The following is a 15,132-nucleotide window of genomic DNA, read 5'->3' on the forward strand; positions in this document are numbered from 1 at the left end:
TATAGAAAGGCTACTTTGCAGTGCTCTGGTTGAGCAAACATCCCTACATTGAGTTTAAGTGGCTGCTTGGGGATTACATGTGTCTAGGGGAATTGCTAAGTGGTACAGAGCCATGTGCCTCCCCCAGGTAATGGACCCAGGGAGTTAGTGCAGTGTAAGGAGGGGGGCACCTATCCTTTTTTCCCTGCCCTGACAGAGATCTTGCCCAGGCTCTTATCTCCAATCTTGGACACTCTAACCTCCTCCTTTGCCTTCCTAATACCCATATTGACCCCACTCAAATCCCTGTAAAATACAGCTTCTGCGATGCAATTGTGCTGTGTAGTTCTCAGATCCTACCACCCCACGTATAGCATTTGTGCAGCCATGGGATCCTCCGTGGTTTTGGAGGCGGGCATGAGCTGTGGTCTTTGCTTTGCTCTGCTCAGAGAGATAGCTGTCTCCTTGCCTGTTCCCTCATGGGCTCTCTAGACCCTGCTACAGCCTCCTCACACTATTTTAGAGCACTTCACCTGGAACAATGCATTCCAGTGAAAAGGAAACTGGGCAGTGAGGAGAGGGAAAAGAATGGAAGAGAAGGAAGGAAGGAAACTGGGAGAAAGAAGAGAAATTGAGGGCAGAAGTGTCAGAATATTCCAACATTATTAATGAGGTCAGTGCTGCCAATCGACAACATATCCTTTAGCAAAGATCTTATGCAAATAATGGAAATGAGTAGATGCCATGCTCTTTTTCAAATAAATCTCCTATGGATAAGACAGACCAAACAAATCAGGCATCATTCTCACTCCCTTTCCAGAGAAATATACTGCACAGGTACTGGCTGTTTCTAGAGTCTGGCATATAGATAGGTTCGAACATTAATGGAAAGGACAAAGTCCACCTTTGTGTTTCCACTGAAGAATACGTTTCTAAAGAACCTCCCTTAACATGATAGGAAACTGGGTCTGCTGATACCTATCTCGTTAATTACCTTCTGGCGATCTCTTCTGTGACTCCACCTGCTGCTTCTCCATCTGCTAGATTTTTTTTAGATCAAAGAAGCCTTTTTGAATTATACAACGAATGTCAGGCTTGTTGCAAAAAGGCTTATGGCTGATTTTAAGCAGTTTAAAAATGCTCATTATGAGTGTGTGATGGTTGCACCCCTTCTTTATACTGAAGTAACTAAATTTAAAAAAAGTGAACCATCAAATACAGATTAAGAATATGACAAACACTCTGCGAAGAAACAAACATGGAGCTATTAAAGGCTAAATCTTCTCTATTGCACTGGTAATTCAGGAGTGACTGTTGAAATTAATGTACTTAGGCCTGATTCACAGCAGTATAAATGAGAGCAGCATTCAATCTTTTCACATGTGACTCACATCTTGGGCATATATTTATTTTTTATTTGTATTACAGTAGCATATAGAGCTCCATTTGAGATCAGAGCTCTATCGAGCTAGACATTTGACAAACCGACACAGAGTGAGATTGTCCTTGCCCTGGAGAACTTACACTCTAATTAGACAAGATACACAAAGGAAGTATTAACTCCATATTATAGATGGAAACTGAGGGCCAGAAGACTTGCCCAAGGTCACACAGCAGTCTGGCAGAGCCGGCAATCAAACCCAGATCTCCTGAGTCCCAGTTCAGTGCTTTAACCAAAAGATGACCCTTCATCTCACATTATATTTTAGTGTGGAAGAAAAAGAAAAGGAGTGGATTATTGAAAATTCACCCAATGATATCCATTTTCTTAAGCAGCCATTTAGGGCTGCCTTCTTTGGGGATGAAGCTGTTCTCTTCGGGCACATAAAGCAGTATGGGGCAAAAAGTTCCTTGCTGTGCTTTCCAGCTCTACGTCTGAGTTATGGTACATCTGGGAATGACATTTACAGTGATGAAAGGATTGATCCTCCCACGTTCTAGCAGCAGCAGGTTCCATGCGGATGGAAGAGGTTTTGTCATGCTAAATGTAGCTCACACTGAGCCTTAGCTGGTGTAAATGGGTGCAGGTCGACTGAAGTCCATGATGTTGTGCCAATGTGCATCAGCTGAAGAGCTGGCCCCACCATCAGGGCTGGCTCTCTTTAAGGAGCCTGATGTACTGAACTTCTACCATCCACACTTTCCCTCTGCATTCTAAAGGGGGAAGAATTTGGGTCTGATCCAAAGCCCACTGAATTCAATGGAAAACCTCCCATTGACTTCTGTGAGCTTTGAATCAGGTCCCTGGCATATTCCCTCAGCAGTGGGGCAACTGGTCAATATAAAAGAGGCTGGAACGATGACTCATCCCACACATTTTGACTTAAAATTCCCTAAAGTCATAGGCTTCAGTCTCAGCCCTGCCAAAACATTCCACGATTGATGAAGATACGACCTAGACAAATGGTATCTAAAAAACAAAACAAAAAAATCCCCCGCAGCAGTTCCTGCCTTACCAGAATGGAGAGAAGACCAGGAAAACTCTTTGAAATCCACTGGGACCTCACCATGTTGATTTGCTTTGCCTGAGAAGAGCTTAGGTATCATGTTATGGGTGCTATAGAAGTCACTCAGATGAGGCCCATTTCAAAGGCCGTTGAAGTCCACGGGAGTTTTGACTGTAACTGGGCTTTGGATCAGGTCCCAGAGTACCCAAATAACATTGTGTGATGCATAAATATTTTATGGATACCTGTCGGCAAGACCAAGATACTGTCCACAACTGCACTTCAAGATGGGCTCCAGCAACTCAGCAAGTAGCACTTAGCAAAGCCTTTGGCGGCAGTAGCCTCCATTATTGATGCTCTGTATTTGAGAATTACACTTTGATATCCAAGTCATTGGGCTCCATTCATCGCTGTGGTTAAGCCAGGGATGAACATAACCCAAAGTGTTTCCCTGCTTGTCAGGAAACTTCTGGGTTTGCTATCAGGTTTGCCAGAGCGAAAGAGTGAAAGATAGGAAAATGCAATGTGGAGGTGAGTCAAGGAGCAAAGAACCCCAGGAAAGCACATGCATGTCCCAGTGAGTAAAACAAGTACATCCTGAGGAGTGTTAATCCTATGCTAGTTATTTTTCCAGATAGAGTACAATTTACTCTAACCTCATATTAATGTCTAGAGGGAATGTTCTGGCTGAAGTCTCAGTTGGTTATTTTGCGGTGGTCATTTCTTGCATTTTTCCCTTTGGCAAATACAGTTTTCTCAAAACCATTGCATCAAAAGCATGTAGAGCAAATCTTAATGACGCCATGATTTACAGATATAAAAGCAATTAATGAGTCTATTTTGGAGTCATTAAAACAGCAATTAAGGCGGTCAAAATAGGGAAAAAACATCACACTGTTTTCCCTGGAAAAATGGAATATGGAGAGATTAGTTATTGATTATTTAGTCGGAGGATAGAGTATTGCTTTCAGTTCCCTTGATAACCTGGAAACCAGACTCCTAAGTCAAGGAAAAGAGAGCTTTTACTTTCTACTCACTTTAAACTGTACACTGTTCGCCAGCAGACATCGCTTAAGCAAACAGTATCACAATTGTACTGCCTTTTTTTAAAATATACGGGGCAGACTGTTTTTAAGATGATGTTACAGTAATATTTGTTTAGATCTCACTTTACCAGGGTCTAACTCAGTTCTGACATTTGCAGCCCACACATTTGTTTTCATTGCACTGCAGGAAATAAGACAAATTGGCATTTAGCGTACCTGAAAAAGACGGTAAGGCAGCCCGAGAGGAAGCTAATTAAAATGCAGCACAGTGCTATATGACTGGATCACACTGTGTTGCCATCGCAACAGTGAGAACTTATGGGCCTTTCAGGCCATCTGAGAGCATGTTTTCAAGAGGTACATGAACCAAAGATATCCCCTGTAGTACATTAAAAATGTTGTTATACCATGAATGATTTGCTGACGTTACCCTAGAAAGAAAAGAATTAACTCTTAGAGGCACCGAGGTCTGGCCCATCTCAGGGATGAATTTATATAGTTCGTATTTTTCACGATCCTGTCCCGTGGCTCCCAACAGCTGGGCATATCTTCCCTCAATAATTCACTTTGATTTCCTGACTCAGAAAAACTAAGACTACCCCATATCTGAGGTGCAGGGAAGAGAAGACACTCAGAAATGTATGACATTTTCAAAGCTTTCTATGGAATTAGGCATCTGGTTCCCCAAGGTAGCTTTGTCAATCTCAGCCCAAGTGCAACCATTCTCAAACTGTTGCCCATTGGTGGGCCATGGAGTGTGTGCTTGTCGGCATGGCTCCACGGTGCTGGATCTTCTCATTCGCTTCCATCTGCTAAACCACAATTAAAGGAGCTTAAATCGACATTCATAATTATAAAATTTACATTAAACATTCTTCTGATATCCATTTTCCATTGACGCAATTGCTGTAGTTGCCCTACCGATGTTATGCAATGGCTAATGGAAAGGAAAGAGGACTTTCAATGGGAATGTAGGTTTCAGAGTAACAGCCGTGTTAGTCTGTATTCGCAAAAAGAAAAGGAGGACTTGTGGCACCCCAGAGACCAACCAATCCATCCGAGCACAAGCTTTCATGAGCTACAGCTCACGATGAAGTGAGCTGTAGCTCACGAAAGCCCACGCTCAAAAAAATTGGCTAGTCTCTAAGGTGCCACAAGTACTCCTTTTCTTTCTCCTTACAATGTGTATGATAATCAAGTTGGGCCATTTCCAGCACACATACACATTGTAAGGAGAAAGAAAAGGAGTACTTGTGGCACCTTAGAGACTAGCCAATTTGTTTGAGCGTGGGCTTTCGTGTAGCTCACGAAAGCTTGTGCTCAGATGGATTGGTTGGTCTCTGGGGTGCCACAAGTACTCCTTTTCTTTTTGCGAATACAGACTAACACGGCTGTTACTCTGAAACCTGTCACTGTAAGGAGAGTGATCACTTTAGATAAGCTATTACCAGCAGGAGAGTGGGGTGGGAGGAGGTATTGTTTCATGGTCTCTGTGCATATAATGTCTTCTGCAGTTTCCACAGTATGCATCCGATGAAGTGAGCTGTAGCTCACGAAAGCTTATGCTCAAATAAATTGGTTAGTCTCTAAGGTGCCACAAGTACTCCTTTTCTTTCAATGGGAATGTAGATGTCTAGTCTAAGATACTCTATTGTGTTGCAGTTCATACTATGAATATGTCTGGGAATCCCTGATCCAGTGGATAAATAAGAGATTTTATTAAACATTTTGAGTATGATTTAGGTCCTGAGCCAAAGCCCAGTGAAGACAGTTGAGTAAACCCCATCCCACAAATTGACATTCGTGAGCTGCAGACCAGGAGCTAAATTATTACTTTTTCTGACTTTTAAATTCTGAGGTTTCAGTAAAGAATATTACTGTAGATGAAAAATGATTGAGAAAAATTTTTAATGCCACTTTAAAAAAAGTCCTCTATTCCAGCTCTCTCTCATTTCAAACATTTATTTAGCAATGCAGCACTGGTAAAAGAGATCTAGGATTGATAGCAGAGAGGAAATTAAATGTGAGGTTGCAATGCAAAATGAAACCAAAATGCCCGTGTTGTTTTTTTTTTTGTTGGGGTTTTTTTTTTTTTTTTTTGACTGCAGAGACCTCACATCAAGTCTCCCTGCACACAATTCTAGTGAGACCATGCCAGGAATTTTACGTTCAATTCTGGGCATGCCAATGCCAGAGAAATGATCAGTGTTGCCTGGCAGATAGGACACTGGATCAGGACTCAGGAGACTTGGGTTCTATTTTTAACTCTGCTACTGACCTACTCTGTGACCTTGGTCAAGTCACATCACCTCTCTATGCCTGTCTCCTCATCTGCAAAATGGGGATAATGATATTTACCTGCATTAAGATCTACACATGAAAAGCATTATATACGAGCAAGGTTTTATTGAAAAGAGAGGGTCTGAGGAAAGGTACAAATCCTACTTGTGACAATATGCATCATAAAAATTTAGATTAAAATGTACTGTCATGCAGGTTAGAGGTAAAACTTGAATCCAAGGATAAAAGAGTAGCCTGAATAACAAGGGAAAGAATTGAATTGTCTCTTTATATCTACATATCCCACTCCAGAGAAGTGTATCCAGTCAGCACAGTGAATAGAGAGATACTCAGCTTTAATAAAGAACTAAAATTCAGTGCTGTAAAACAGTAACCACACAATGGGTCTATTTTTGGGAAAACAAATTATAGTCAAATTTTACCTGACACAAATACAGTGCAACCAATCCATCACTCAGCTGGTTTCTCCATATCTTGGTATTTTAACTACCTCGAGATGATGATTCTTCATAGGTTCTTACAATTTCCTGATAAACTGCTGCATTTCATTGTTGACGACCTCTTTTGTTTCTTGATTCTTTATGACTGAAAATTTATTGTCACTGTCAAAACATCTATTTTGTAAACTTTTATTGAATAAACCACACCCACAAACATAGAGGGCCATATCTTCAGCTGGTGTATAATTCATCCTCCCATCTTTTATACTGCTCCGAGTGTAATTTTTTTTTCGCTGCAACTCCTTCACAATGAGATACTTATCCTGAATTATTTAACATATACTCTTAGAAAGGAAAGAGTGTGCTGTAAATCACCACCAATATGAAAGTTCATTTTTTAGTGAATTACATTTTATTTGCTGCAGTTGAACACCGTTATTTACAGACATACATTAATAAAACACATCACAAAACAATAAAAATGTTGTTAATATTTATAGGTGCATAGTTCATGCTCAATTACTTTATATATATATAATATGTATAAACAATTCTCACAATAAGTTAACCCCGAGACAGAGCAATAATATGAAACAAAAAAAATCCTTGTATCAGAAACAATACCAAGTTACTGACAACCTAGCAAGAAAACATGTATAGCTTTAGAAATAAGTAATAGACACTTAGGTGGTTTTTTAATGTTTTTTTTATACTTTTAAAACTTGAAGCCACAATATCCACAGCACGACAATGGCCCTGCCACCCCGTTGTTTCATTTCAGTGGGAGGGAATCACTGAAATGAAAGCTGGGTGCAGACCCAGACACTTGAATCATTGCTGATAGAAGACTTCAAAATACACTGTTAAAAACTGTAATACAAATAATAAAAAAAAAATGTACAACTGGGCACATTGGAACTCAGCACTTGTACAGGACAGGACGTCTTTGTTAGTAGATTTCAGAAGATAGAAAGAGGGAAGAGATTTTCATGCTTCAGGTTCATAATCTTGATACTCTTCCTATTGAGGAGAGCAAAAATCAAAATTGGAAACATTTAGGGAAAAGTCTCATTTTAGGCCCAATTCTATTCCCATTGGAGTCTATGGAAAAAAGGTCACTGATTTTATTTAGAACGCAATCTGGCTATTTATCTTTATTTGGCTGGCATTACTTTAACTTGTTTTCCAAATACTTAATTTACAAGAGAAAGGTATTTACAGATTAATTAGACTTCCCGTGAGATTAATTTGCCATTCACCTTCCATATCAATGGCTAAGATTCCTTACAGCTTTTGATATCTAGAGAATTCCCAAGAGAACTAATGGGCAAAGAGAAAAATCACATTTCTGTATATAACATGCGCATAAGCCATCCTTATGTATTCTTGTAATTTATTGAAGGAAAAGCTTCACTGACGCTCATTTCAGTGGCAACATATCATCAATCTTAATCCTTGATCTAGGAAAGCATTTAGGCATGCACTTTACTTTAAATTAATGGAGTAGTCTCACTGAAATCAATGGGATAATTCATATGCTTAAAAACTACGTACATGAGTTTGTATTGGAAGGATCAGTACCTAGGACAGAAAACTGCTTTAAAAAAGTTTACTGTGAAAATCTATAAGCCTGAAATGTCATGGCAGCTAAACAGACTGTACGCTTAAAATATTTTCACAATCAATAGTGAATTAACTATTTTCAGCCATATCTTTCGTATTCATTTGGGACCTGATCCAATTTGTACTGAGCTAAATGGGAGACTTTCCACTGACTTCAGTGGGAATTGGATCAGGCTCTTAGTGGCAATTACTACATTTGTGGACTTAAAATTATTATTCCTTTACCATGATATATCCAGTTACAGTAATTGGGCATGACACATGATGTTCAGGATCCTGACACAGGGAAGAAAGGAGAGCAGCAGAATACAGACCCTGGACTTCAGAAAATCAGACTTTGACTCCCTCAGGGAACTGATGGGCAGGATCCCCTGGGAGAATAACATGAGGGGGGAAAAGAAAAGGAGTACTTGTGGCACAGAAGTACTCCTTTTCTTTTTGCGAATACAGACTAACACGGCTGTTACTATGAGGAAAAAAGGAGTCCAAGAGAGTTGGCTGTATTTTAAAGAATCCTTATTGAGGTTACAGGGACAAACCATCCCGATGTGTAGAAAGAATAGTAAATATGGCAGGCGACCAGCTTGGCTTAACAGTGAAATCCTTGCTGATCTTAAACACAAAAAAGAAGCTTACAAGAAGTGGAAGATTGGAGAAATGACCAGGGATGAGTATAAAAATATTGCTCGGGCATGCAGGAGTGAAATCAGGAAGGCCAAATCACATCTGGAGTGGCAGCTAGCAAGAGATGTAAGAGTAACAAGAAGTGTTAGCAACAAGAAGAAAGTCAAGGAAAGTGTGAGCCTCTTACTGAATGAGGGAGGCAACCTAGTGACAGAGGGTGTGGAAAAAGCTAATGTACTCAATGCTTTTTTTGCCTCTGGCTTCACGAACAAGGTCAACTCCCAGACTACTGCACTGGGCAGCACAGCATGGGGAGGAGGTGACCAGCCCTCTGTGGAGAAAGAAGTGGTTCGGGACTATTTAGAAAAGCTGGACGAGCACAAGTCTATGGGGCCGGATGCGCTGCATCCGAGAGTGCTAAAGGAGTTGGAGGATGTGATTGCAGAGCCATTGGCCATTATCTTTGAAAACTCATGGCGATCGGGGGAAGTTCCGGACGACTGGAAAAAGGCTAATGTAGTGCCCATCTTTAAAAAAAGGAAGGAGGAGGATCCTGGGAACTACAGGCCTGTCAGAATCAATTCTGAAGCACTTATAGGAGAGGAAAGTGATCAGGAACAGTCAGCATGGATTCACCAAGGGCAAGTCATGCCTGACTAATCTAATTGTCTTCTATGATGAGATAACTGGCTCTGTGGATGAGGGGAAAGCAGTGGACGTGTTGTTCCTTGACTTTAGCAAAGCTTTTGACACAGTCTCCCACAGTATTCTTGCCAGCAAGTTAAAGAAGTATGGGCTGGATGAATGGACTATAAGGTGGATAGAAAGTTGGCTAGATTGTCAGGCTCAATGGGTAGTGATCAATGGCTCCATGTCTAGTTGGCAGCCGGTATCAAGTGGAGTGCCCCAAGGGTCAGTCATCGGGCCGGTTTTGTTCAATATCTTCATAAATGATCTGGAGAATGGCGTGGATTGCACCCTCAGCAAGTTTGCAGATGACACTAAACTGGGAGGAGAGGTAGATATGCTGGAGGGTAGGGATAGGATACAGTGGGCCCTCGACAAATTAGAGGATTGGGCCAAAAGAAATCTGATGAGGTTCAACAAGGACAAGTGCAGAGTCCTGCACTTAGGACGGAAGAATCCCATGCACCGCTACAGACTAGGGACCGAATGGCTCGGCAGCAGTTCTGCAGAAAAAGACCTAGGGGTTACAGTGGACGAGAAGCTGGATATGAGTCAACAGTGTGCCCTTGTTGCCAAGAAGGCCAATGGCATTTTGGGATGCATAAGTAGGGGCATTGCCAGCAGATCGAGGGACGTGATCGTTCCCCTCTATTCGACATTGGTGAGTCCTCATCTGGAGTACTGTGTCCAGTTTTGGGCCCGACACTACAAGAAGGACGTGGAAAAATTGGAAAGAGTCCAGTGGAGGGCAACAAAAATGATGACGGGACTGGAACACATGACTTATGAGGAGAGGCTGAGGGAACTGGGATTGTTTAGTCTGCGGAAGAGAAGAATGAGGGGGGATTTGATAGCTGCTTTCAACTACCTGAAAGGGGGTTCCAAAGAGGATGGATCTAGACTGTTCTCAGTGGTAGCAGATGACAGAACGAGCAGTAATGGTCTCAAGTTGCAGTGGGGGAGGTTTAGGTTGGATATTAGGAAAAACTTTTTCACTAGGAGGGTGGTGAAACACTGGAATTCGTTACCTAGGGAGGTGGTGGAATCTCCTTCCTTAGAAGTTTTTAAGGTCAGGCTTGACAAAGCCCTGGCTGGGATGATTTAGTTGGGGATTGGTCCTGCTTTGAGCAGGGGGTTGGACTAGATGACTTCCTGAGGTCCCTTCCAACCCTGATATTCTATGACCTTTTGAGGTCCTGGGTACCTGAAATTCCTGTTGCATTCTGCAATGCAGTGAGAGTTGCAGATACTCACAGTGACTCAACAAATCACTTAAGCATATGCTTAATTATAAGCATACGAGTAGCCCCATTGATTCCAATTACTCAAGTGCTTAAAGTTAATTATATGTCTAAGTACTTTGCTGGATCAGACCCTAGATGCTCCAGGCCTTTCATGATCAAGCCCATGCATGGAAATTCTGTGAAACAACCAGTCTGATTACTCATGGTGGTACCCCATGCATGGCAGTAATATTGTATATAGTAGGACCAAAGTAATTCAGCATTAGTGGAAGGAAACTATGAGAACAAAGATTTTACTTTCTGGATTGCACTTTCTTGAGCAAAAGTGAGCAACAGTGATTTGCTGCGTATTATAAAATGTTATTCACAAAACTAGGAAACTGTTGAAAGAAGACACTGAACATACATGTGGTTTTTTTTCTTGAACTCATACATTGACAAAGGTATAATTTCCTCCCATCTCTTATCAAATACAAGAAAATGGGAATTTATTGTGGATTATTCTAGAATGTGTGTGTGTGTGTGTGTGTGTGTGTGTACGTGCATGCACATGCATGTGTAAGTATAATTGTTCTCTCAAATATCATTACTGCAAGGAAAATATTTAATAATGTAACACTGTGTTTTGAGAGGTTTCAGAGTAACAGTCGCGTTAGTCTGTATTCTCAAAAAGAAAAGGAGTACTTGTGGCACCTTAGAGACTAACCAATTTATTTGAGCATAAGCTTTCGTGATGAAGTGAGCTGTAGCTCACGAAAGCTTATGCTCAAATAAATTGGTTAGTCTCTAAGGTGCCACAAGTACTCCTTTTCTTTTTGAGAAAGAGTACTGATTCACTATTACTTATTAATTACATAACAGAACACTTATGCACAGAGACCTACAGCCAAGTGTGAATCTGATGCAAATCTCCTCTCCTGGGGCTTGATTGTGCCATTTTGGCTCAAATCAATGGGTGGTGTGGAGCCCCAGGTGGGTGTGCTGCCTTAGGGATGCATTCAGAGTCCTTGAGATCCTAGTCACAGAGGCTGCATGTCTGCTACTATACTGCAGCTTCATATACCCCTGCATGGCTGGCCAGCTCCACAGCCTGGGGTGAAGGGGGTTAGAGTCATGGATCTGCCTCCTCTTTGCAACCTCTCAGCCACTGGGCACCCATAGAGGGGAAGCAACCCTCTGTGCATTCATGTAAGTGTCATCATCATCATGATCATCACATTTCTGCACCTGGATCACTTCGGCATAAAGTCCCTGTGCTAAATGCTCAGATGTCCATTAGCCACATACATTCAGAGAGCCCAGCAAAGGAAGAGTTACCTCAGGAGGCATTTCATAAGCCTCATTATCTGGGTCCACTGGCATATCTGTATTATCCATCATTCCTTCCTGCGAGATTCCTTCTTCATTCTAATGTTTAAAACAGGAGAGAAAAGCAACAGGCGGTCATGGGTTTCTTTACGATTCACCTTGAAAAATATGTCTATATCAGTATTATTTTTTCCATTAAGGAGAGAGTAGTTGGTTAGTGAAGGCAAAGGGCCATATCATCCCCTCTGCTGCTTGACAACAGGAGAATGAAAACTGTGGAAATCCCAAAACAGTGGATCCCAGACTGTCAGAGACTGGGGAAGAGGAGCCAGTGCAGCATCACCCTTCCATGTTAGCATCCAGCTGTCCCTTTATGAATACTGTTCAGCTTGTGGGGATATTTTGGCTAGGGGACCTGGACAGTTGCTGGTGGAGCTCTAGGTGGCATCATTTCCAGGCAGCCCCATGGAGTGACCTTAGAAAATCCCCATGGGAATTAATGTTGTCCTTGTAATTCATGTCTACAAATTCTGTGCCCTCTATCCAGGCTTGGTCGTTAAGTACAGAGCAGTCCAGGACCCAATGGCAGCACATCTTATTAAAGAGTCATGATGCCAAGTTAAAGGCAGCATTGACTCTCCAAACATATGACCACGGACGCATAGGCACTGACTCTGTGGGTGCTTCGGGGCTCAAGCACCCATCGAAAAAAATATAGGGGGTACTCAGCACCTGCAGCTCTGGATTACTTGTTTGTGGGCCCTGGAGCCCGGGCCGTGCCCCCAGTCCACCTGCACTCTGCCCCAAGGCCCCAACCCCGCTCAACCTCTTCTCCACGAGGCTCTGCCCACGCTCTGCTTCTTCCCTGAGGCCCCGCCCATGCCCTAGCCCCACTTGGCATCTTCCCCCCAAAGCCCCGCCTCCCACTAGCATCAGTGGGAGCGGGTGGAGAGAAGCACCCATCAGCAAAGACAAAAGTCAGCACCTGTGATGGCAGATACCACAAGAACTTCTGAATTCCCCTGTATTGCTGGAGGGCTGCAACTTCACCCCTGCCTTCCCCAATATTCCTCCACCCGCAGGAATGTGTCCAGAAACCCCTCACCTCATGGGAATGACATCAGTGTCAGCTTCTGGAGTTACCCTGAGAAACTTTCCAGTACCATGGGGACTTACTTAGCTCAAAATTAGCAAGTAAATTAGGCTGTTTTGAGGATTACACTGTAAGGGCCCAATCCTGGAAACACTTTTGCCTATGAATAACTTTAGTCAATCGAGTAGTCCCATTGACTTCCGTGTAACTATTTGTGGGAGTAAAACTATTCATGTGCTTCAACATTTGCAGGATTGGGCCACGAAAGTAGGGGAGGCTTTAGGATAAAAATAAGGCAAATGGCTATTCCAATAAGATTATCGCCATATTTGGGGTCAGGAAGGAATTTTCCTCCAGGGCAGATTGGAAGAGGCCCTGGGGGTTTTTCGCCTTCCTCTGCAGTGTGGGGCATGGGTCACTTGCTGGAGGATTCTCTGCACCTTGAAGTCTTTAAACCATGATTTGAGGACATCAATAGCTCAGACATAGGTGAGAGGTTTATTGCAGGAGTGGGTGGGTTAGATTCTGTGGTCTGCATTGTGCAGGAGGTCAGACTAGATGATCATAATGGTCCCTTCTGACCTTAATGTCTATGAGTCTGTTATAGTATAGACTGATGAACCAGTCCTATTTACATGAGCATCACTTAACAACAGTTCTAACATGTTCACAGTACGTGCAAACATAGAAACAATCTGGTCAGAAGGAAGACATATATCAAAATACACAGCATTGTGGGTTTTTTTCAATTTTAGAACATGGAACAAAATGAAGGATACTATGGACCAGATTCTAATACTCTTACGCATATTAAATAGAATCTTACTCCATGAGTAGTTCCATTAGAATTAGTAGAACATAAGAATGGCCATACTGGGTCAGACCAAAGGTCTATCTAGCCCAGTATCCTGTCTTTTGACAGCGACCAATGCCAGGTGCTTCAGAGGGAATGAACAGAACAGGTAATCATCAAGTGATCCATCCCCTATGGTCCATTCCCAACTTCTGGCAAACAGAGGTTAGGGACACCATCCGTGCCCATCCTGGCTAATACCCATTGATGGACCTATCCTCCATGAATGTATCTAGTTCATTTTTGAACCCTGTTAGTCTTGGCCTTCACAACATCCTCTGGCAGAGAGTTCCACAGGTTGACTTTGTGTTGTCTGAAGAAATACTTCCTTTTGCTCGTTTTAAATCTACTGCCTATTAATTTCATTTAGTGACCCCTAGTTCTTGAATTATGAGAAGGGGTAAATAACATTTCCTTATTTATTTTCTCCACACCAGTCATGATTTTCTAGACCTCTGTCACATCCCCCTTTAATCATCTCTTCTCCAAGCTGAAAAGTCCCAGTCTTATTAATCTCTCCTCTTATGGATGCAACTCAATCTCAAAGGCGTTGGATTTTAACCCTATAATTGAAAATATTATTATTTAGTATCTACAACAAATTAAAAGAGAGTGAATATTCTCAGGAATGCATATTCCATATGGGCCAAATCCCATAGTTCTTGTTCAGGCAAAACTCCAAATGAAGACCGATAAGAGCTTTGCCTGAGCAAGGACTGTAGAAATTGGTCCTAATTTGAAAGATACATAACAATGAGGTTGATATGAAGAGCCAGATCTTAGCTGGTGTAAAAATGACATAGTTCTTGTTAAATCAATGCAGCTATGCTGATTTACACTTGTTGATAAACCTGAAATAGATATCAAATCAGTTCACATAGACTTTAGAGGAAATTGACTTAAAAGTATTTTCAGTCAATAATTTCTAGACTTGCAGCATGGAGTTAAATGTAAAAATAAAACCCCATGGACCAATCTAAAGGGACAATTACTAATAGCCTAGGATTTATATGACAGCCATGCTAAAGCCAATACATGCTGCAGATAAAATGTGGAAAACCAATTATATTTAAAACCAAAACACACATCTTCCCAGGCTCATACAGATTAGAGACTAACGGACCCTGAAATGCTGCCTCTGGAACTAATGTATTAAATGGGTGGCACTATATCCCGGTATCCTATCGTCATGATTCATCTCTCTCTCTCAATGTCTTTTGATAGAGATCTTAACTCTAAATTAGCATTGGGTACCAGGAGGGTGGCACGAATACTCTGGATTCTGAGATTTCCCCTTCTCCCCATACCCGTGTTTGTCACAGCTGCTTGGAACAGATGCATAAAGGGAACTGAAACTAGGCATAGGACTTTAAACTTCATTGTCAGCAAAGATGAGTCTAACTGGGGCACAGTAACCCAAACATCAGGAGTGAACCCAATGGGGGCATGTTACCTGGGAATTCTTTAAAGTGTAACATGAAAAATGC

At 41.9% G+C, this 15,132-nt stretch overlaps 1 protein-coding gene across 1 annotated transcript in view; it reads right to left on the reverse strand.

The window, feature by feature from the left end:
- Positions 1-5,483: 5,483 nt before the first annotated feature.
- Positions 5,484-15,132, reverse strand: part of SNCA (synuclein alpha) — a 99,117-nt gene continuing 89,468 nt past the window's right edge. The window contains exons 5-6 of the mRNA XM_007052739.4: positions 11,709-11,798; positions 5,484-7,233 (exon numbers count right to left, since the gene is read on the reverse strand). Of these exons, the coding sequence (XP_007052801.2) occupies positions 7,201-7,233; positions 11,709-11,798 (123 nt within the window). The 3' untranslated portion in view covers positions 5,484-7,200. The remainder of the gene's footprint in view (positions 7,234-11,708; positions 11,799-15,132) is intronic.

This window comes from Chelonia mydas, chromosome 4 (genome assembly GCF_015237465.2).
Source record: "Chelonia mydas isolate rCheMyd1 chromosome 4, rCheMyd1.pri.v2, whole genome shotgun sequence".
NCBI classification, from domain to species: Eukaryota; Metazoa; Chordata; order Testudines; family Cheloniidae; genus Chelonia; species Chelonia mydas.